General features: G+C 41.0%; 1 protein-coding gene across 2 annotated transcripts in view; it reads right to left on the bottom strand.

Moving 5' to 3' along the window:
- Positions 1-24,985, bottom strand: part of RRAS2 (RAS related 2) — a 75,755-nt gene that overhangs the window by 16,636 nt on the left and 34,134 nt on the right. The window contains exon 1 of one of the 2 annotated variants that reach the window (XM_031017223.2): positions 1,692-1,724. The exons of the other annotated variant lie outside the window; for it this stretch is intronic. Coding sequence (XP_030873083.1) covers positions 1,692-1,709 — 18 coding nt within the window. The 5' untranslated portion in view covers positions 1,710-1,724. Of the gene's footprint in view, positions 1-1,691; positions 1,725-24,985 lie in introns of those variants that run through there. 2 annotated transcript variants of the gene reach the window in all.

Below are 24,985 nucleotides of genomic sequence, written 5' to 3'. Positions count from 1 at the left end.
CTCTGAACAAAACAGTAAAGAAACCCCTGGCTGGGGAACTGGGGGTAGGACACTTGATCTGCTTGCTACTATGACTTGATATATTTTATTTTTAAAGGACACTTTCCACATTTTATTTATATTTTAGGATTAGCTTTAATCACAGAATTCAGTATCCATAATCCTATTTCCCTCTGGATGGTTTCACTTAAATGCACGATTTTTCAAAGTCTATAAAAGAAACATTTACCAACAGGAGCAGCTTTGAGTAGAAAACCATCTCCATCAGCACTCCATCCCCATTTAAAAATAAACAGATACCAAAACAATCCTGAACTTGCTTTTTGGCACCCACATCTCTTCTAAAAGTGATAACAACTGGCAACAGTATCTTTCTACACACTCTTCTAAACAACTTAAAACTGTAGTCTTTCCCTCAAGCAAGTTGGATAGGCATGCTGTTTATATCTTTTTAAGATTAGTTTCCTGAAACATGTTTCTCGGCAGCAATGGGATACTTCCTGCCACGCTTTCATCTTGTAAAACCTGAAATTCACTGAGTACTCCCAGTTTACACCTAAACGTGCTGAAGTGTGCTGCACTGTCCCTCCCACTTCATCTGAAAAAATAATGGACAAATATTAAATATATTTCAGTCATGCATGGTAACAAATTCGTTCGATGTGACTTTTTTTTTTTTTACACTATGAGACAGAATTAAGACATTAAGAAGATTACTGGGTTTAAGGAATTTTGAGGGCCATTAAAATAAATTATTTTTCCTTTTAGTGACTATGGAAGTTTCACATTTTCTTTGGCCCTCTTAGTTCTTCAAACATAATTTTTTTTTTTTTTTTAAGAGAGCAGGAGAAAGAAGGGGAGGTAGAGAATCTCAAGCAGGCTCCACACCCAGCATGGAGCCAGATGCGGGGCTTGATCTCACAACCCTGAGATCGTGACCTGAGCTGAAATCAAGAGTTGGGCTTTTTTTTTTTTTTAAGATTTTATTTATTTACTTGGCAGTGACAGAGAGAGAGAGCATGGGCAGGGGGAGCGGCAGGCAGAGAGAGAAGCAGACTCCCCACTGAGCAGGGAGCCCGATGTAGGGCTCGATCCCAGGACCACAGGATCATGACCCAAGCCGAAGGCAGACGCTTAACGACTGAGCCACCCAGGTGCCCCATCATAATCTTAAGGTTATAAGAATTTTGCCACTTTGCTACCAAACACTGGCGCACACGTATTCCACCGATATTTTTAAGACAAACTAATTGCTGGAATTTCTGGTGTTTAGGGTCCATATTTCATCTTCACTGTGTCCTGTTTTCAAACTGTGACTACAGAGACCATCATTTTGTTTCTATATATTGATTTTAGGGAGACAGAAAGCATCTTCCTCCCTCATAAAAACCCATCCAAATAACAATGCTCCAGGGCCTGACTGACATGGAATCCAACACCCCCTTCTCTCTCATAAGGCTTGTAAGCCACAGGTCAGAATGTGCCTAAAAAGAGCATTCTTCATGTGCAGGTAACAAATACAATCATCACCTCCCCCCACAAAGACATAACATTTCTGTTGCTTTAACCTAGGTACCAGATATTTAGGGCAGCAGATCACCAACAAGAAATCAGTGTGGCGATGGACAGTCCTAGATTTGATACTAATTCTGCTACTTTCTAAGTGTAGAACCAGAGGCAAGTTACTTTACCTTTCTAACCTTTAGCATCTGTAAAACAGGACAGTAAGGGGTGCCTGGGTGACTCAGGGTTAAGCGGCAGCCTTCAGCTCAGGTCATGCGTGATCCCAGGGTCCTGGGATCAAGCCCCGTGTCGGGCTCCCTGCTCAGCGGAGAGCCTGCTTCTTCCTCTCCCTCTGCTTGCCACTCTGCCTATTTGTGCTCTCTCTCTCTTTCTCTCTCTGTCAAATAAATAAATAAAAATCTTAAAGAAAAAAAAACAGGACAGTAACAAACCCTTGTGGAGCAGATAAATTCAAGTAGTGCCTATAAAGTGCCAAGACATGCTGATGATTGATAAACGTTAACCACGCTGCAGTATTTCTGTCACACAATTAGATGGTACAAGTGTTTTTATTCAAGTATAAAGACTTGTTAATCCTGGGAACAGCTGTAGTAATTCCAATCCTGGTTATACCAGAAACCAACCATGGCACTTGGCATCCAAAATGTTGTAGTCAAGATAAAATCTCCTCATGTGAAGTTTTAGAGATTTTTTTTCTGGAATCTGAGCAGTAATTACACAGATACACACATAGGTAAAAATTCATCAAGCTGTACACACGATGTGTGCACTTTTTTGTATGCATACAAATTGGACCTCTGTAAGATACATAAATTTAATGATTCCCTGCTGTTTACAGGATTCAGTGCTTTCTTCACATAGCATGCAAAGCCTTCTAGTTTGATCTGTACTGTTCATCATAAGAAGCCTTATTTTTTACTACTTGAAATCCTCAGCCAATTGCTCTTGCTCTCCTGGTTTCATTCGTTTGTTTGGCAGTTATTTATGGAGCATCACGGGGACAAGGCCCAACTTTCACAGAGCCTCACTGCTTTTTACACAACATCCAGTGCTGCGACTGGGGGTGAAGGGAATGGGGAGTGTGAAATAGACAGGCATGAAATGCCAATACCATGCTAGTTCAGAAGGCAACAAAATTTAAGTGGCTTAAAGACTGTAGTCATGTACAGGAACTATGTGTACACTGACTTATAAACATAGTCCAGCAATTTGCCAGAAAAGAAAACAGTCTCTGGTCCTGAGGCTGAAAGAAGTTGCCAACCACAGTCCAGAAAGGATATTCTATAGCAGAAAGCAAGGAAAAAAAAAAAATGAGCACAGTGTTGCATAGCAGAAGACAGCAGAGAACACACTGAAAGGGGAAGGGGGGCAGGAGAAAGTAACGTGCTGTCTTGGTATCACAGGAAAGGATGCATGGAGAAGGACCCTAGCCAGAAAGAAAGGGAATGCCTACTTTCAAAGGGCAGGATGCCTTCCAGGTAGTACGAAGGGCAAATGGACATAAGTCTCCTTAAGGTTGTTAAGATTTATGGAGAAAAGTTTAGGATTCGGGAAGCTATCCCATTGAGACAGGGAGTCGATTTCCCCTTGATAAAATCTGGTCTGGGTAAGGCTGTCAGAAGCCCTTACTAATGCAAGAGCATTATGCTGTAATGGCAGGAACAGTATTCCTGATTATATGCCACTAGATTGCACATCAGGAATTCTGCTTGGCCTAAGAGAACTGCCAGCTCACTATCTTCCCATTCAAAGAAGCTGCCTTAAGAAAGAAAAGAAAGGGGAAGGGGAGGAGAGAGAATGAGCTGAGGCCACTTCTGCATTTAGGGGGCAGGAGTGAGAGCCCACTTTCTCCTGACGCCCAGCAACTGGTGAAAGTGTAGTTGCGGAGCACTGCCACAGAGCGGTGCCTGGTCTACACAATGGGATGGGTAATTTACTGGAGATGTGTGAAACTCTGTAAATCCAGCACTCTGGTTAAGTTTACTACCCTTGCTAGATCTAAGGTGCCACTGGGGAGTCGTAAACAAACGAAAGGGCATTTCTAAGCATAGTGCCAGTCTCAGGAAGAGTCTCAGGAGTCCTCTAAAAACATGGGGTACAGAAAGGAAAGGGAGACTTTCTCTTCTTGACATCCTGTTCAGTTCACCCTTCTTCCCCCACACTACACAAAGAATCCACATCATGAAACATTCTAGATACAGAATTCTTTGGTTCTCTGCCCCTTCCATTTCAAGTCAGTATTTTCCTATTCTTAATTCTATCCACAAAACCTATGTTTTTTAAATCATGATAAAATAAACTAAAACATAAGGTTTCCTAAGGGCTCATTTTCTATTAATACATGTACTTATAGTCTTTGCTGGAGGCAACACGATGAGAAGAAAACGTATGGGCTCCAGAGTTTGAGAAACCTGAAATTCAAACCCAGATGCCACTTCCACTTCCTAACTGTTTGAGTCCTTGGGTAAATTGATTAACAGCTCTAAAGCCCATTTTCTCAACAGAAAGAGTAAAGGACAGGGATAATTTAAGGAGGTCCTGTCCCAGTGCCCACTTTAGATGTGGCTCTGGAGGATCATGGGAAAAAAGAAACCTTCCAGAAAGAGGTTGTGGGGGGAGCTGACCAGAGGGATTGAGGAGCTGCAGTCTCCAGTGAGTGCTGTGTACACCCCATTCTCTTCCTGGCTAGGAGCATCTGCTGAGGTTATGCAGCCTTATCCCACGACTGTATCCTAGTGTGGGGGGCCGCCAGGGAGGCAGCAGAGTGGAGTGGAAAGAGCCTGAGATGTAAGTCAGACGAGAATACAGCTCTCTACTTTCACTACCTGTGGGAAATGAGAGCACCTCACTTAACCTGTCTGAACCTCAGTTTCACTGTCTGATAAGATGGAAATAATACTAGGGGCGCCTGGGTGGCGCAGCCAGTTGGGCGTCCGACTCCTAATTTCGGCTCAGGTCGTGAGATCGAGCCCTGCATTGGGCTCTGCACTCAGCGTGGAGTCTGATTGAGACTCTCTCTCCCTCTGCCCCTCCCCACCCCACTGTCTCTCTAAAATAAATTTTAAAATATATTTCAAAGATTCTCTCCCTCTCCCTCAACCCCACCCCCTTCTCTCTCTCTCTCTCTCAAGAAAAAAAAAAAAAAAAAGATGGAAACTTGCAGGATTGTTGTGAAAAGTAAAAATAATGTATGTGGAGTACAAAGTACAACCTAGGACACACAGTAGGCTCTTACAAGTCATAGCTACTGAAGAGCAATCTGTACCTTACTTCCTTTTGCAAACCTACAACACTCCAACCAGAAAACAATCTCAGTATGCCTGAATTCCTCTTACCCTTAAGACAATAGGTCTAGATTTTCCCAAATATTCTATGTTATGCTTTGGAAAATCTGTACACCAAACTTTATGTATACCTTCTAATTGGTACTTACAATTTCCTTTTACATTTGCTTATCTTTTCATATATGCATATATGTGGATGTATAAATGATGCACTGAGCTAAACTCAACAGGGTACAAGCATAAAACTTTCCTTCAAAGCCCTTCTGTGGACAAGTTTTCCCTTGCTCCTGAATGAAATCTAACGCAAGTCTCCTAATTTTTTCCAATCATTCTTTGATTATAAATAGTTGTTCAATCACTGTCAGCCCCAAGACGTTATGATTTTGATAATTAAGATGTCTAGTACAGTGTGTTAGTCAATACTCATCTAAATTAAAAAGCTTTTTTCCCCTTCTGAGCTAAAGCTGAAAAGTCTGCAATTGGGCTGGGGCAGGGGGGGGGGAGTGATACCAGTCATTGTCTGTCTTTCCCCATCTGTTTCTGCATCTCTTCAACTTCTAACAAGGCTCTCTGGTTCCTTCTGGGTTGGAGCTGAAGGAGTGGGGAGAAGTAAGGGGCACTGAAAAGGCCACACCAACGAAATCTGATGTCCATGCTAACTTTCTATGGGTCTCCTAGAAGAGTCCCTACATGGGAGCCTCCATGTGCAATTCCCAGAACTTGAATGAGAACTGACCATTTACACCTCTAACCCTCAATCCTTAGGGTTTCCACAGGCACCTCCTCCTGGTTCGTATCATCTTCTAGGCGGTCACACACAGTGTCCCTCTTTAGAAGGTTTTACCCTGGTTCCATCCAGAAGCTCAAGGAAACACTGCTGCCCTCTGAAATGCAGATTACTAACTATACAGCACTCTTTCCTTCTGCTCTGCTAGGGACCCACAGATTCACATACTATTCTTTATGCTCTGCCAAACACCAAGGGATACATGTCAAGTTCTCAGAATGATTCTACTAGAGCCTCCCCTATTATTTGGCTTCAACGAAAGGGACTTAAGAGAAGCATCCTCCTCTCCAGAGGCTGTGTGTGGAGGTGGGAAAAGACACAGAACACACCACATACTAACAGTTCTCTCCAAAAACATCCTTGTTTTAGAACCCTTAATACTCCATACTTTTACTTAGATAATAAGATATGTGCAAAACCAATTTAAGGCCACCCTCTATGCAAGTCCTTGAAATATGAGGGTAACTTTACTCTCAGCCTCTGGACTTCAAGAGAAACTAAAATAAGTTATAGAGTTCCAGTTAAAGCCTATTTCCAACTAGATCTCATGTATCCATCGCGTAGCTTATGCTTCTTAGAACTTCTTTGGAGTTAAGTAAGGTACTCTGTACATAGTTAGAACCTCAAAATACCGGCCATTAGGAAACCCAGTAGTTCAGACAATTGTACTGAGAGGTCAGAAACTGACTTCCCAGAGCACAGTAAGGACCTGGTTAGCGATCCATCAGCAGCCTCTATCTGCTAACACAAGAGCAGTGCAAATTCCTCTGGTAACACTAGAGAAGGCTGTAGCAACTTCAGGCAGCTGGGGCCAGCGTCAGGCTCTTCCTGGTGGCACTGTTTAACAGCAGCTGTCAAGTCACAGAGAACCTTTGTTCCCTGCAACACCCTCCCTTACTGTGATGTCAAATGTTTCCAATATGCCTGATATTCCTTCAGGCAAGGACACAGTTTTTCCTGACTGAATTAGTATTTCATTTAATCTAACAAGTATAATTATGGAGATCCCCATAATGGATCCTCCAGAATAAAAGGCTACCCTAAGTCCGGTAATCCTTTTAGTCTCTTTCTAACAAAACTTCCCCCCCACACCCAGTCAATGTTGCTAATGGTCTCAGACTGTCCAAAGCCACTGTGTGCCTTTCATGTGACTTCTGTGCAAACTCAGGGATGATATTCACACCTCATGTGAAGATCAATGGGCCTGGTATGCAACAAGAAAAAGTACAGTACAAAGTCAACTTATAAACTGGTTCTATTTCAAAAGTTTGTTTCTAAGTCAGTCAGTGCTCATTTCCCCAGGTAAAAACTGTTCTCATCTGTGTTTAGGTCCATAAGGCCAGACCACAAAAGCTACCACTGAAATATGGTCCTGAGCCATATTAACCCTGAGTTCTATTCTAACCTCTGTAGCAGAGGCATTTGGCCCAAGAAGAGACGGAAAGGGAATTTCCCTTCCTTTCCCAGTGTAGAGAGCCAGGCTGAAGCTACACCAAGAAGGAGGAAAAGCTTGTCTTTGGGGCACCCCCCAGGCACTGGGCCACATCATCCTTCCCTAACTCTCCACTACCTCATTCTTTTTTTTTTTTTTTTAAAGATTTTATTTATTTATTTGAGAGGGAGAGAATGAGAGACAGAGAGCACGAGAGGGAAGAGGGCAGAGGGAGAAGCAGACCCCCTGCCGAGCAGGGAGCCCGATGTGGGACTCGATCCCGGGACTCCAGGATCATGACCTGAGCCGAAGGCAGTCGCTTAACCAACTGAGCCACCCAGGCGCCCCTCCACTACCTCATTCTTATCCTAGCATTCGCTTCCCTCTGGTAACATTCTAGGTACAAAACCACTTACCTCTCTGCCCACTGTTCCTTCCACTTTCCACTCTCAAATTAAAATTAGCAATCCCCTCAGGAGACCTAGAACTCACCCAGAGGCACTAGGTGGAAAATTACCAGTCCAAATTAGAGCACACTGCAGTAGGAGCTCACCCCAACCCTTCAAGTGATGCTTGCTCTTTTAAAAAGCAAAATTCTAAACCAAAATGAATCTTTAGTTAACATTTTTGGCAAAGGTCAAAAAGAAAAAAGCTTCAGATTCCGTGAAAGGAAAATTATTCAGGGGGGATAAACCACCATTTCATGATGTCAGCTCCCCAAAGGGAGTGTCAGCTTACTCTTCAAAGCTTTTATCCTTCCAAACCCAAGGCTTCAAAAGGAAAGAAGGGAAGAGAATGGTTTTCCTCTTTCTTCTTTCACTTCCCTCCACCAACGCTATCACAACTTGTAAAACTAACCTACTGGGTGGACAGAAATGTTTAGCTCACAGTCAGTGGAGAGATTTTGCTAAAAGGAAAGGAGGGGCCCTGCCATGGCTACAGCCACTATTCATATATACAGACCATTAGTAGGTACAACAGGCTTAACTCAGGTACTGGCTTTCCAAGTACATGCTCATCCTGCAGAGCTGCCGTAATATTCAGAAACCAGTCAACAACGGTAAGCCAGCAGCCTCTATCATGCAGCATAATAAAGTTTATTTTTCTTGTTTGAACTTCGTATTCATTCGCTCTCATCCTCCAGGAATTGCAATCCTATTTTGAAAGATAACGTACAAAGCCTAAATGAAGTTTTAAGGGTAAGATTTAATTTTTTTAAAGTACAATGACAACTGCCACAGACAGAAGTAATAAACAGGGGCCATATAAGCCTGTGAATGATATGTGGACATTAATAAATAGCTCGTACTATCCCCATGGGAAATGTGAGTAAATCCCATGACATTCCCTTTAACACACCAAGTTTTTGTGTCTTTCGGTTCTTGCCTTGACTGAACCTTGTCTCCTAGGGAATTTCCAGATCCACCCCATCCTTTCCATCCTGATAGCTGTTAAGTTAAATTACGTTAGCCTTCCTTACCTCCACCCTTACGTGGACCAAAGCTGCCTAAACAACGTAACACTGGCCTCTGTGCGACATTTCAGACGAAGAAGACAGTCTTTGACTTCTGGGGCACGTAACCGTCCAGGCCTCACCTGGGTCCTATCATTTTATCCTTCCTCTCCATATCAGGGTCCTCCCCATGATGGGAGTCCCCACCACAAAGACCTCGGGGCCAATACAGACTTTAGGAAGAAGCATTCTCAACCATTACAAGATCCACATTCAGAGTCTCAGCATTGTTAGCTCTTACTCATCTGACCTTGGCAGGACCGTAACAATGCTGATAACTGCTACTGTTTTATTCCCAACCCAGACATCACCATCTCTCCTCCTCCTTCTCCGGCTTTCCCAATCAACATGTATTTCAGCTCTTACAATGGGCTGCTTCTACTCTTATCTCTTTTCTTACGCAGATAATCTTCTAGGTAAGTAATCCAGGCCATTCCTAGAAGTAGGCCCTCTTTTTTTTAAGAGCATTACTGGAATATAATTCACATACCAGAAAATTCACCCATCTCAAGTACACCGTTCACCGTTTTTAGTAATTCGCAAGGTTGTGCAATGGTCATCACGATCTAATTCCAGAACATTTTCACCAACCCCAAAAGGAATCCCACACCCTTCAGCAGGCATTTCCCCTTCCCCCCATCCTCTCCCACCCCTAGGGCCACTAAACCATCAATCTACTTCGTGTCTCTATCAACATGCCTGCTCAGGATATTTCATGTAAATCCAATCATATAATATGTGGTCTTTTTGTGTCTGGCTTCTTTTACTTATTAGCATATGTTTTCAACATCTGTCCATGTTATAGCACACATCAGTACTTCATTTCTCATTCCTTTGCTATGATACGCCATCATATGGATATGTCATATTATATTTACCCATCCATCGGGTAATGGACATTGGAGTTGTTTTTACATTTGGGCTATTATAAATGATGCTGCCATGAACATTCATGTACAATCTTTTCGGTGAACCTATGTTTTCACTTTTCTTGGGTACATTTCTAGTACAGGAATTGCTGGATCATACCGTTAACTTGAAGAACTGCCAAACTCTTTTCCGAAGTGGTTGTGCCATTTTACATTCCCATCAACAGTGTTTGAGGGTTCTAACTTCTCAGTATCTTCACCAATACTTGTGTGTCTTTTTGATTCTAGTCATCCTAGCGGGTGTACAGTAATATCTCCTTACAGGTTTTTTTTTAAAGAATCTTTTTTATAATCTCTACACCCAACGTGGGGCTCAAATTTACAACCCTGAGATCAAGAACCACATGCTCTACCAACTGAGCCAGGTGCCCCTCCTTGCAGTTCTGACTGGTATTTCCATAATGGGATGTTAAATATCTTTCCACATACTTATTGGCCATGTGTGGACCTTCTTTGGAGAAATGTCTATTCAAATCTTTGCCCTCTTTTACACTGGGTTGTCTTTTTACTGTTCAGTGTAAGAGTTCTTTATATATTCTGGATATAGGGACACCTGGGTGGCTCAGTTGGTTAAGCGTTTGCCTTCGGCTCAGGTCATGATCCCAAGGTCTGGAATCAGGTCCCGCATCGGGATCCATGCTCAGCGGGGAGCCTGCTTCTCCCTCTGCCTGCAGATCCCCCTGCTTGTGCTCTCGCTCTCTCTCTCTCTGACAAATAAAATCTTTAAATATATATTTTTTTTTTTTCTGGATACAAATCCCGTATCAGATGTATCATTTGCAAAATTTTTTCCCATAGCCCCATTATTTTGAAGTCTTCCTGCTATAATTAGCACACAGTTCCTTAATCTCAACCCTGAGCCAAAGTCCTGTTACCCACCAACAATCTGCCACAATTCCAACTTCCATATACCCAGATTTGTGGGTAACGTCTGGCCTTGTGCTCCATCAACCAACTGCACTATCCTTTTACTGTGTGGTGGTTCTGCTGTGCTGACTGCTGCCTGGAACAGAACTTCCACTGCTATACCCACTTCCCTAAGACTCAACCAGCCCCCCCACCCCTGAACTTTCCTCATCACGGTGAACTCCCTCTGCCTATACCATGCCCTAGCACAGTTCACTTGTGCCAGTTTGTGGCATCACCCCACTTCATCAAATCTAATAAGATGCCATTAATTTTAAGACCAACATTATCTTATGTGCCAAGAAAGGAAGAAGAAAAAAAAACACCAAAACAACATACTGCATGTCTTTGATTATGAGCCTCTCAATGTCAAAGATCCCAGAATGTAGAGGAAAAAATGTGTCTTAGGATTAATGAAATACGGTAGTTCTAGACAACAATTCTGTAAGGCTGGTATTGTTGTTCGGATGAGATCACTGAGGCTCGGTGGTTACATGACCTGCCAAAAGTCACAGTCAGTAGACTGGTAGAACGGGGATCCAAATTCAGGTCTAACTCCAAAGCAATACTGCTTCCATTACACTTTCTTTAATCTGTCATATTAACATCAAAGCATACAACATGCAGCAGTTTAAAAAAATAAATCCCATCACTCTTAAAGTAACTTATTTTTAAAATTATGAACTGCTATTGCCAAATAGAAAAAGCAATTAAAAGCTGTTTCATTCAAAATGAAAACATTTCTACATTAAGAATAAAGGTCTGAGGATGGCAATATAAAAAACATATACTCTTTGATCTAGCAATTTCACTTCTAGAAATGTATCCTACCAATACATCTGTACATATATGAAATGACATGTGCAAGGTCATTCATTATTGAATGTTTTTAATCTAAAAGACTGGAAACAACTTAAATGTCCTTCAGTAAATGACTGCTTAAATTATGAAGCACTCATTCAATACGAATGCTTCCATTAAAGAAAAGAATGACTTCATGTACTAATAATGTAGAGGAATCTGCAAGATATGTGGTTAAGTAAGCACAGTTTACCTATTTGCTTTATTGTGCATAAAGTATCTCTGGAAGGATATACAAGAAAGATACACAAGATATCATTACCTATGGGAAGACCCCAACCTGGAAGTTGGGAGACAGGAGTGGGAGGGAAAATTTTTTGTTGGTTTTGAAATCTGAAACATGTGAATGAAAAAGGGAATCAAGGGGAAAGACCTAGATGGATTACACACAAACTCTTTAGTAATAAAAGCAGAGCACAGGAGTATGAGGAAGACTAGATTCTAGTCCCAGCTCTACAACAACCAGATGAGTATTCCTGGAGGAGTCAATCTCTTTCTTGGCTCTTAGGGTAAATGAGGAATTTGCCCTGTCTGATCTTTTAAAAGACTCCGGGTCTCTAATTTTATCAGGACATATTCAGCTCCTACACTGTGTCCAACAGAATTTATAGGTGCTATCAAGAATTCCTTTGTTTTATATCTGTGGTATAATGAAAAGGATATCAGAGTTTAAGTCAGGAAGGTTTGCTTACAGCCCTAGCTCCCACTACTTTCTAGCTATAGAATTTGCAGCAAATCACATCACTAAGTACTATTACCTGGGAAGCTGAGGTTATAGCTACTTCCACAACTTTGTTACAAGGAGTCAAGTAAGACAACCAAAAATCTTCTGAGGTTTTTACACCACTATGTGAAATGTAAACTACTGATATATACAGAATCCCCCTTTAGGTATTACAAACTAAGTATAAGAAAGAACACGAATTTTGGAATCTGTCAGGCCTGGATATCCCACTTAACTAACTGATATATGATCTTGGGAAGGTTATCTAAATCTCTTAAATAAATCTTAAATCTCAATTTCCTCACCTATCAGATGGCCACAGTGATTCTCATTTGAAAGGGCTACTGTGGAGACTAAATGACACTTTAAAAAAAAAAAAAAGATTAAATGACAGTCAAGTACCCAGTACATGGCTTAGTCCAAAGCAGGCATTTAAAATTTGGTTTTCTTGGGGTGCCTGTGTGGTTCAGTCGGTTAAGCGTCTGCCTTTGGCTCAGGTCATGATCCCAGGGTCCTGGGATCGAACCCTGCATCAGGCTCCCTGCTCAGCGAGGAGCCTGCTTCTCCCTCTCCCTCTGCTGCTCCCCCTGCTTGTGCTCTCTCACTCTATCTCTCAAATAAATAAAATCTTTTTTAATCGATCTATCAATAAATATAAATAAATAAGAATTGGTTTTCTTCCTTTCCAAACTTAGAAACAAAAGGCTGCCCCATAAAGCAGGTAGCTGACCAACTTGCTTCTAGCTGTTAACTTTTGCTCCCCAGGGCCTGGCTAGTTACTTCCCTTTTCATTTCCTTTCCCTTCTATCCACTGCCACCTACGAATATCCTAAACCCGTCTTCATTTCTCATCTCTTCTAGAACAGAGAATGAATGGTCTGTTGGAGCAAAACTGGAAGTAAAGGGGGCTGGTGATTTTCACAGCCCATGTTCTACTAAACTTTTAAAACTTCCACACGAAGGGTGCCTGGGTGGCTCAGTCAGTTGGGCGTCTGCCTTCGGCTCAGGTCATGATCCAAGGGTCCTGGGATCAAGCCCCGTATCGGGCTCCCTGCTCCGGAGGAAGCCTGCTTCTCCCTCTCCCTGCCGCTCCCCCTGCTTGTGCGCACTCTCTCTCTCTGTCAAATAGATAAATAAAATCTTAAAAAAAAAAAAAAAATTCCATATGAATCTTCCTTAGGCTCATTCACTAACCCACTCAATCTACAAATACTAACCAAGCACCTACGATGAGTCAGGAGCAGAGAATGGAATCACAGCTCTCATGGGGCTAGCAGTTTTGTGGAGGGTTGACCATCAACATATAAATAAGCAAAATATATATAGGAAAGGTCATGTGAACTCTAAAGGAAAATAAAGGGGGCTGACAGCAGCAGGAGCTAGCAAGGAGAATGTGATATTGCATAAGAGAGCCAGAGAGGGCTTTGCTGGCAGTGTGACATTTCAGGATAAAATCCTAGATCAATGGAAGGAGTCAGCCATGTTGCTATGTGGGGGAAGATCACCGCAGGCAGAGAGAACATTATGTTAAAGGTAGTAAGGTGAGAGTGTGGGTAACGTGTTTGAGGAATAGCAAGGAGGCCGGTGCAGCTACAATAGAATGAATGACAGGGAAAACAGTACCTGAGTTCAGAAAGTTAACAGAGGCAGTCAAAGCCTTGTAGACCATGGTTAAGGACTTGGACTTTAGTCTAAATGAAATGAAAAGCACTGCAGAGTTTGATTCTCTGATTTTATTCTACACTGGCTGTTGCCTTCCTTTCCCAGTCTTGCTATGCAATGGACAGAAGTCTTCTTTCTGATACTTCCTTTCACAGGGATTAGCCAAGAACCACCCCACAGAGGCAATCAAAGCAGTGTGTGCGTACACTTTGCTTACGATCCCCTTTAAGATGTTGTGGCGAAAGATTTCTATTGATTCAAGGAGGAAAAAAGAAGTAAAAGCACTTTAACCATGTTTAGGAAAATGTAGGTCAATTATACTTGAAAGTTATCAGTAATACAGGGGCGCCTGGGTGGCTCAGTCGTTAAGCGTCTGCCTTCGGCTCAGGTCATGATCCCAGGGTCCTGGGATCGAGCCCCGCGTTGGGCTCCCTGCTCGGCAGGAAGCCTGCTTCTCCCTCTCCCACTCCCCCTGCTTATGTTCCCTCTCTCACTGTCTCTCTGTCAAATAAATGGATAAAATCTTAAAAAAAAAAAAAAAAGTTATCAGTAATACATTTCTAAATGTGCTTAATCGTTTTATAGAAACAGAGATACAAATGAAGAATATTAACATTGTAATATGGATTTTAAGAATACCCATGGTATATTAAGTTCATTCATTCAACAAATATGTGTTGAATATTTACTACTTAGTGCTGGGGTACAGTCCTGAGTGAGAATAAAACTGATATGATCCTGGCGCTTGTGGAGCTTACATCTTAGTAGTGGAGACAATACATAAGCAAGCAGAATAAAGATGACAATTTATTTTTTGAGAGAGAGAGAGAGGCGGGGGGGGGGGGCAGAGGGAGAGAGAGAATCCCAAGCAGGCTCGATCTCACAATCCTGAGATCATGACCTGAAATCAAGAGTCGGATGCTCAACCGACTGAGCCACCCAGGAGCCCCAAGATGACAATTTTTGAAATAAGTACTACAAAACAGACTCATGTGGATACAGAATGGATGGAAGAAGGGGCTTGTTTTTAAAAATTACATTACCAAATACTGTAGCCATGGGTCTACAGCACAACTGAACTTGAAAAGAAAAAAAAAAAAGCTTTATTAAACCTCTTATCCTAAGAACTAAATTTCTCATGGCTTTCATCTCAAAGTGGGAGAGAAGGAGAATGCTCTGACCAGAGGTTCTCTCCAAACCACATGCCAGAAGGATGAGGCAGCACTTTTCAGAAAGTGGCTGTCTATTCACACCAAGGACTACCCTTCTTACTTCTGGTTATTTAACCTCATTTATCCACCCAGCAATTCTTGGTTTCTATGAAATCCCTCCACATGGCACACAAATTCAAATCAGACTAGATCACTGGATAAATTTAAACTCCTTTAAGCGAAGACAAACATGGCTCATATCAAAAGGAAGCATAAAAACATTCATCTTACAAAAACACTCAAATATGTAGATTTTAAAAGTCAAGAGCTAGGGCGCCTGGGTGGCTCAGTTGGTTGGGCGACTGCCTTCGGCTCAGGTCATGATCCCGGAGTCCCGGGATCGAGTCCCGCATCGGGCTCCCCGCTCAGCGAGGAGCCTGCTTCTCCCTCTGACCCTCCCCTACTCATGTACTCTCTCTTTCATTCTCGCTCTCTCAAATAAATAAATAAATATTTAAAAAAAAAAAAGTCAAGAGCTAAATGGCATGTGTTCGTAGAATTTAAGACTTTGCTCACACCATTTAAAGTCCCAAATTACAGCTTGTCTATATGCACACAGCCTAATTTCACAGTACAAGAATGCCACATCAATTGCAAACCACACAAAGAGAAAATAAACATGCAACTAAATTTTGAATCACATTTGTATGTACATAGGTCAGATACTATTCTTCCCTCCAGTAAAAGTATTTATACAGTGCTCATTAGCAAATTCAAGAAAAGGTTTTACTCACTGTGGTGGGTTGAATTATGGCACCCAAAAAGATGCCTAACTCCTAACACCCTGGTAGCTGTGAATGTGACCTTATTTGGAATAGGGTCTTTGCAGATACGATTAAGTTAAGGATCTCCATTGTATCTTCATAGGAGAAAAGAGTGGAAGATTTGAGACACACAAACACAGACAAGACCCAAAAGGCATGTGTCCACAAGCCAAGGAACGTCAAAAATCACCAGAAGCTGGGAGAAAGGCATGGAAGGCGATTCTCCCTCAGAACCTCCAGAAGAAACCAACTCTGTCAACAACCTGACTTCAAGGTTCTGGTCCACAGAACTGTGAGAGAATACATTTCTGTTGTTTAAAGCTACATTTGTGGTAATTTGTTATAGGAGACCTATGAATCTAATACATTCACCTATAAGATTTGAACTCCCCCTTCTTGCAAATAATTTTTGTACATAGTTTATAAGCCCAAGAAAAATGGAGGACAAAACAGATTTTTTTTTCTATTCACAAACTATTAGAACTCAAAAGCTGAGCTGCCTTCACAGTATCAGCATTACAATTTATTACAAAGAGATATACATAGACGCACGAAGTAACAGTTTTCGGGTTTTCGTTCTCTGAACTAGAAAGATTTAGTCAGTCAAAAAACACACAAAAAGTGAAAGAAGGTAAATGGATTTAAATGGCTCTAAGTTTCTAAAGTTTGGGGAAAGTAGTCAAAAAGAAATATAATTATCAAAATTATAAAAAAGAAATATATATAATTACATATATAATAGTCCCAAGACTATAACAAATTGTATTATTTTTAGTTTAGTTTTTTAATTATAAAATAATATGTCCCCACTGTAGAAAATGTGGGAAATCGTAAGACAAAAAATTTATACTCACCTTTGGAATCAAATTCAGTCCTCACAATTTCTCACCTTAATTGCTCAAATAAGGCCCATCATTATAGGCCGTTGTTTACAATCAAGTTTATATGGCAGTTACACAACTATGAAATTGAGAGTCTACAATGGAAATTCTGATCTAATTTTAACATAAGCCTTATAATTGAAACACACAAATGGGAACTACAAGGAGAGGCCATTGTCATGGGGGTTTCCGACAAGGTGCTTTCCCTTGATCATTTTGGGTCCTAAACTGTTCTGGTGTCTAATCCTAATTTACATATCAAGCAAGCCCTCAATTTTAGAAATAATATTTTTAACAGAGAAAAAGCAACAGATGAAGATCAAAATACTAACAAATTTTATTCAAGAGTTTCTGAATAATCTCCCACATTTTGCTTTCATTTTCTCAAAAATAAGTATCAAATAGGGGCACCTGGGTGGCTCAGTCGTGAAGCGTCTGCCTTCAGCTCAGATCATGATCCCAGAGTCCTGGGATCGGGCCCCGCATCGGGCTCCCTGCTCGGCGGGAGGCCTGCTTCTCCCTCTCCCACTCCCCCTGCTTGTGTTTCCTCTCTCACTGTGTCTCTGTCAAATAAATAAAATCTTTAAAAAAAAGTATCAAATAGATGGTACAAAAAGTAGGTAAAGAGGAACATCTAACAGCTGCCACACAACAAGTGAAGATTAAAACACTGAGAATGAAAATTTTGCCAAAAACAAATCTCTGAAATGCAGGTTAAACACTGATGTTTTTGTTGAAAACAAAAATTTCACTAACTCCAGGCACATTTTTAAACTGTTCTGCCATTTAGATAGGTTTACTCAAAATTACACAGCATCCCCACTCCTTCTGTGTGGGCTGCACACAATGACTTCCTTCCAAAGAATACAGTATGGAACACGGCGGGAAAGGAGGGTAGGAGGTTTACAGTAGAGAAACCACACACACTACCTCAGCCAGGTGACTGTGGTCAACATCAATAGTAGGAATCGTGTTGACAATGTATACCCTTGATGTGACGTGACCTGATAAGCATGGCACTTTACCTCTGTGTCTTCCTCCCAAAAACCCGTAACTCCAATCTAGTCACGAGAAAAGCATCAGACAAATTCCAATAGAGGGGCATTCTACAAAATACTTCATAAATTCTCTTCAAAATGGTCAGGATCACCAAAAACAAAGGAAGTCAGCAAAGAGGAGCCTAAGGAAACATGACAACTAAATGTAATGTGGTATCCGGATAGAATACCAGAACAGAAAACAGGTATTAGGTAAAAGCTATGGAAACCTGTACAAAGTATAAACTTTAGTTAATAAAGTATCAGGACGCCTGGGTGGCTCAGTCGGTTAAGCGTCCGCCTTCGGCTCAGGTCATGATCCCAGGGTCCTGGGATCGAGTCCCGCCTGGGGCTCCCTGCTCCGCGGGGAGCCTGCTTCTCCCTCTGCCTCTGTCTCTCTCTCTGTCTCTCATGAATAAATAATCTTTAAAAAAAATTAAAAAATAATAATAATAAAGTATCAATATTGGTTCATTAATTATAACAAATGTACCATACAATATCAGAGGTTAATAACAGGGAAACTCGATGCTAGGTATATGGAAACTTTGTTTTTTGGGATTTTTTTTAAAGATTTAATTTATTTTTGAGAGAATGCGTGAGCGCAAGCACATCCGGGGGAGGGGAGGCAGAGGGAGAGGGAGAAGCAGACTCCCCACTGAGCAGGGGGCCTGATGCAGGGTTCACGGGGCTCGATCCCAGCACCCTGGGATCATGACCTGAGCCGAAAGCAGACACTTAACGGACTGAGCCACCCAGGCGCCCCATGGAACTTTGTTTTATCCTCTCAATTTTTCCATAAATCTACAACTTTTCTTAAATAAAGACTATTTTAAAAATGTACATGGCAGTTATTTCCAGAAAAATACTAATTAGGGTCCCAGATAAGACTTTTCTAATCACCCACATGTAAAAGCTTAACTTATGGAAAACAACTAGAGCCACTCACTAAGCAGTTTCTTCTAGCACTAAGATTCCATCTGGATTTTTTGCAAGGCTGATAATTCAAGTACCTGGGGGCAAGAAAAGGGCGTCTAGACCAACTCTACCTTTCAAGCAAACATCTGATTTATTGTTATAAGGGTGTGAAAACCCAAAGTCTCATAATCACAGAGCTATTTATAAATAAGACAGATAATTTTAAACCAATAAAAATAACAAAAAATAGTAATTGAGAAGAAGATGCTTCTAAAGCAGAAGCTTTGTGCAGGAAGTTTGGTCTTTCTTCCATCACCATAGACTAAAATAAACATTATGTCCCTAAACACACCGACTCCCCATTTCCTCATTTACGTAATGAAAAGTGACTACGGTACAGTACAATATCCAAAGGATGCTCACAAAATAACAGCGTATCACAAATAAGAACCTAACAATCTTACTCTTCCAATTCACTGGCATGTGCTAAAAGCAACTAATTCTGGTTAAAGTGTACGTAACACTTTGTCACTGAGGTATGCATCAGTATGAACAAGAGAACCGCAAGAGAATGACCGAATGCGTACAAAAGAGGGGAAATTGAAGTCACATTTAACTACTTATCAGCACTGACCAGGCCCTCCTCTTAAATGCCTCCTCCTGCAAAAGTGTCCTGAAGAAACTCTCATTTCAATTAACACTCACTGAGATGATCCTAAAAAAACTGCCACACTGCAGTTCAGCAAAAGTGGGGTTCTAAATGCAAATCGCACATCGGAGAGGACACAAGTGAATGAGTAATAGTCCTTGCCCTCAAGGCGTCCTACTCATCCTCGAACAGGAGGCAAGACAAGAAACAAATACCATCTTTTGTTGACTCTAGGATGCCATCAACTGGAAGATGCATCCTAATTACAAAGGTATTAAAATGAGAATTTGTGAAATGTCTCAGAACGGATAAGACAGCACAGTTTCTGAGTGACAAATGCTACAGTGAGTTTAGCATCAAGTATGTGGAAGCAGAGATGTGGAGGTACTGCCATCTGACATTGCTATCTTCACAGGTGTGGGGGTGCGGGGGTGCGGGGGTGCGGGCGTTGGCACTGCTCGTGCGGCCCGTAATCCTCCAAGTCAATGCGAAAATACAGTTCAAAATGTATACATCTTGCCAAGAATAAATTTATTTACGAAATGCAAGACAGACCCATTAAAGGTGTAGAATATCTTTATTAACAAAAAGTTTTAAAGCCAACATGAATAAATTCATTTTGACATTTCACTAAATTTTTTTTTTTTTTTAAAGATTTTATTTATTTATTTGAGACAGAGAGAATGAGAGACAGAGAGCATGAGAAGGGGGAGGGTCAGAGGGAGAAGCAGACTCCCTGCCGAGCAGGGAGCCCGACGCGGGACTCGATCCCGGGACTCCAGGATCATGACCTGAGCCGAAGGCAGTCGCTTAACCAACTGAGCCACCCAGGCGCCCTTCACTAAATTATTTGGGAAACAAAATTCACAGGTAATTTCTTTACTTCTTAGAAATGTAGTCATTTTATCAGCAAGAAACTTACAGATGAGAGAACTTACCAGTTTTTCCTCTTAACCTTCCTCTACAAACAAAGCAGAGCAGAGCTTTTAAGCGTACGAAGAGAGCAATCATAAACTACATTTCTGAAAGAGAAGCAGGCCAATTTCAGAGATAGCAGGAAGAACAAAATAAATCATTTTCACGTTTTTCCCTTCAGTTAGGACTGACATTCTACTTTCGGACAGGAAAACCCTGTCTTTGCAAACTCCTTAAGGCCGTGCACATAAACCCTAGAGAAATATTTATTGAATGAATGAATCACTATCCTAATAAATCCTATTTTGGACGTTCACTTCTTTTAATACTAGAGCGCCCAGAGATGAGATGGCATCTGTTCAGCTAGGTGCCCTTATAAGAGAAGCAAAACCCTTATTTCTCAACAGGACTCGTGTACCTAGCGGAGGGCGGGGGGAGGGGGGGTGCCCCTCACCCAGTCTCCCAGGCCAAGCTTCCCTGCTGTGGTCACTGCAAAAGAGCTCGACTCAGTCAGGCCATGGAACAGCTAAGACAAAAGAATATTTCCTGAGGAAGGCAGCCAGTGTACAGTAAAGATAACCCAAACACAGATACCTTATGGATTCTTTAGTCCCCACTTTTGAAGCTATTTAAAACTAACTATAAATCAGACTTGCAGAAAAATTAAGTTTTAAGAAAAATAAGAGTTTTACTCCTTCAGGGACACGTACATCAGGTACACGTTGAGTCACATGTGTTTGACTTGGCAAACAATACCTCTACAGAATTTATATTTACCATGTACCAGGCACGAAGTACTTTACATACATTAGTTCACTGAAACCTCACAAGAAGTCCATGAAGTAGGTTAAGTACTCTTGTTATTCGTCTCCATCTTACAGGTGAGGAAAAGGAGACAGAAGAGGTTAAGTAACTTGCCCAAAGCCACAGGCAATAAGTGGTGGAGACTGATTCCAAGCAGTCTGGCTCAATTCTGTGCCCAAAACCACTACATTACACTGAGAGCTGCCTTCAGAAAACAAAATAAATGTATCGCCTCTATCTTCTCTATATTTATGGAGTTAAATGTCCAGACCTCAAATCGCCCCCATACATCTCAATCAACCCTGACACTGGTAATAAGCTGGCCAGTAGGCAAAGAAGTGTTTCCTAGGTATGTGAGTATGATGGGCATTGCAATAAACACACAAACAAAACTATCCAGACTCCTTTCTGCCTTCTAAGAGCACAGATAACTTCAAGTTTACATACATAATGATTTCTCCTTCCCCTTTAAACTGTTATCAAAATCTCTCACACCCAATACTGAATTGATAAAAGGTCATGATGCTACCCAAGACTTATGGTAGAGAGATACAAATACCAGTTTCATTATTCCAAATACAAAATGATTATGTAATGAAAACAATAGGAACTTGCAGGATAAAGAGACTCCAACATAACAAGATGAAGGGAGTTAGTTCCATTCAACCGAGTCTAAGATCTCTTACCTTAAGGCACTCACAATAAGGAAGCTGTCAGCCCAAAAGAGGAAAAGAAAGAGCTTACTAGAGAAATGATAATAAGATTATAAAAATACTAAACAACTCAACTGTAATCACGTTACATATTTACAACAAACTAATCACTGTACAAATGTTTAGAGAACGAGGAATGATGGGGCAGGGGAGTCACAGTGTAGAAAGAATATAGATGAGTTAAGTAAAGGTCTTCCTGCATAATTCGTTTATTTAGTTGTAGCACGGTCTACTCACTCCATCCCACAAAAAAGCCACATTCATTTGAGGTCATTTTACCTCTTGTTATTTCCTCTGCAGTGAGTCTGCAAAGTTGTAAGGCATGGTGGTGATCCTACTCATTGAACAGAAAGCAATTGAGTGAAACATACAAGCAACTAAACCTCTGGCACCCTGTAAAACCACAAGAGACCAAGATCTTTTTTCCCATGTTCTAACACATTTTGTAAAGTCGTTTTCTTAAGCAGCAATATACCTAGAATGACTGCATGCTTGTCTGGAGTCACATGCTCTCTACCTAAAGTCGGGTCAATGGACACTAAGAATGGAAATTAAGTCAAAAATTGTAAATGGACTTCATTAAGCAACGCTCACTGACTTACTCGTTAATTTCAATCTATAAACAAAAGCAAAGGAAATTTTTTTCTGTAGAAACTCATTAATACTTAGTTTCCAAAGTTAAACTTCAGGCTGGCCCAGAGATTTGCATTAACCAATTTTTTGTTGCTTTCAGAAAAACTCATGTAAAAACATTAGCTAAGAATAGCTGAAGATAAAAAGCAGAGACAAGGAATTTTTCTGAAAGGCACTAAATTATACTGTGTTTATATAAGATAGCATGGATTGGTAAAAGTAAAAATACTAAATAATTTAAATTTTATTTCAAAATTTATTTTTCAAGACCCTATAAGCAGTTATGAAAAGAAATAGGATATAAAATATGGGAAAACAGTGAAAATACGAGTTAATCTTCACAGTAACTTAAGCAACATAACGACAAAAGAGAAACTGATTGTAAAGAACTAAATGGGGCACCTGGGTGGCTCAGCCGGTAAGCAGCTGCCTTCGGCTCAGTCATGATCCCAGGGTCCTGGGATCGAGCCCCGCATCGGGCTCCCTGCTCAGAAGGAAGTCTGCTTCTCCCTCTCCCATTCCCCCTGCTTGTGTTCCCTCTCTCGCTGTGTCTCTGTCAAATAAATAAAATCTTAAAAAAAAAAAGAACTAAATGCAGGTCAATACTTTTAAACCTCTGGGGAATGTCCATACCGTCTCTCTCTCCTTCTACTAGTATAACTAACTGGGAGCAAATTTTATATTTTCTCAATACACTTCCCTTCATGGAAAGGTGGGTGGAATGAGGTAGGGAACTCTACAAGGACAGCACTGAAGTCCCTTATTCTTCATACTTACATTCTTTTTTTTTTTTCATACTTACATTCTGAAGAATGATCAGAAAGTGCCAAAATCTCTGAAGTCCCCACACGGGGCAGGGGTGGAACCTAATTCTGTTTATTTCTGCCATGTCTTGTGTTCTGTTAGTGCACATTTGCTTGATCACTCAGGCGTATGGGGGGGGGGGGGAGGATGCTGTCAACTTGCTAAGACCACGTTAGCCCACCTATGCCCCCATCAGCCTGGTTGGAGGGATCCTTCTTAATGAGCAAAATCTCAGATTTAGCTCCTTTCCCACCCACCCACCCCCAACTTGTTTCTGGCCCAAATTGTAGTCTCTAATTGAAATTCTGACTCATTCCTGACGTTCTGCCTTTCCTGTGTTTTCTTATCAATAAGTCCTCCCTACTGTTATTTAAGTTCACCTGTGTTTGGGGACAGCATAAATTAGAATGCCTGAACAGTCCTAGGACCGATATAAGAGAAAAAATTAGGAAACAAAAGAACCTTGCTACACATATACAATCAGGTCCAGAAGTGGTAAGAGCCAGTTCTGCCAAACTTTCAGGGAGCAGGTAATTCCAGTATTACACAGATCTTTCAGAGAACAGGAAAGAAGGAAACACTTCCCAACTCAGGAGGCCAGTATAACCTAGATATCAAAATCAGACAAGGCAAGGACATTAGGGAAAATGAAAATGATAGGCCAACTTCACTAAAATATAGATGCAAAAAACCCGAAAGCCCATAAGTAAAACATTAGCAAGCAGAACCCAAGAGTACATAAAATACATTATGACCAATATATTCCAGGAACCTAGGAATACAAGGATACATAGACTTTTTTTGAAAAGTTACAAATATAATTCACCATATGAGCAGATTAAAGGAAAAATAACATGATCATAAGAGATACAGGAAAAGCATGAGAAAATGTCACATCTATCTTAAAAATTCATAGCAAGTGGGACTAGAAGGGAACTAAAAACCTGCAGAAACAATTTTTTTAACAGTGAAACTCTAAAATCAAGAACAAAAAAGAATGTCCATCATTACCATGTTTATTCAACATTAAATTTGGAAGTCTTAACCAATGCAGTAAGTAGAAGAATTGAAAACAAATTATTTGATGATGATACGTTTATCAATACAGAAAATCCTACAGAATATACAAAATAATTACTGGAAACAGAGTCTACAAGGTGTTTGGATAAAAAAAATCTATCTAACCCCCAGACCTCCCTCCCAAAAAAGGCCATTTCTGCATACAAGCATTTATAAAATTTAAGTCAAACAGACGATATCATTTACAGTAGCAACAGCAAATATATGGTAATAACTAGGAGTAAATCTAATAAAATATATTCTAGACCTTTATGGAAAGAAACCATAAAGCTTTAAATAAAGGCCAAAGACAGGGGGAAATACATATGACTTGAAAAGCATTCTATGGGGGCACGTGGGTGGCTCAGTGGGTTGGGCGGCTGCCTTCGGCTCGGGTCATGATCCCAGGGTCCTGGGATCGAGCCCCATGTCAGGCTCCCTGCTCGGTGGAGAGTCTGCTTCTCCCTCTCCCTCTGCCTGCCTCTCTGCCTACTTGTGCTCTCTATCCCTCTGTCAAATAAATAAATAAAATCTTTAAAAAAAAAAAAAGAAAAGAAAAGCATTCTATGTTCATGGACAGAATTGTCAAAAATGTCAAGTTTCCTTATTATGATACAATTTAAAATAAAAAAGCTGGGGTGCCTGGGTGCCTCAGTCAGCTGAGCGTCTCACTCGGTTTCAGCTCAGGTTGATCTCAGGGTCATGGGATCCAGCCCCACATTGGGCTCTGCGCTCAGCACTTCATCCTTCCCCCTCTGCTCCTTCCCCTGCTCTCTAGCTCTAAAATAAAGAAAAATAAAATTTAAAAGCTATTGAATTTGTCACTGAACTTGACAGAACCAGAAGAACCTGATGGTTATGAACAGGAAAAATACCCAAGAAATTCTTTACAAGAGTAAGCTCCACGAGAATTGTTTAGTTCAGTGCTGTTTTGCCAGAACTTATACAGTTCCTAGTACATAGTACTGGCCACAA

The sequence above is a fragment of the Leptonychotes weddellii genome, chromosome 11 (genome assembly GCF_054177405.1).
Source record: "Leptonychotes weddellii isolate Sample4059 chromosome 11, ASM5417740v2, whole genome shotgun sequence".
Taxonomy (NCBI): Eukaryota; Metazoa; Chordata; class Mammalia; order Carnivora; family Phocidae; genus Leptonychotes; species Leptonychotes weddellii.
This window is presented reverse-complemented; position numbering and strand designations above follow the sequence as displayed.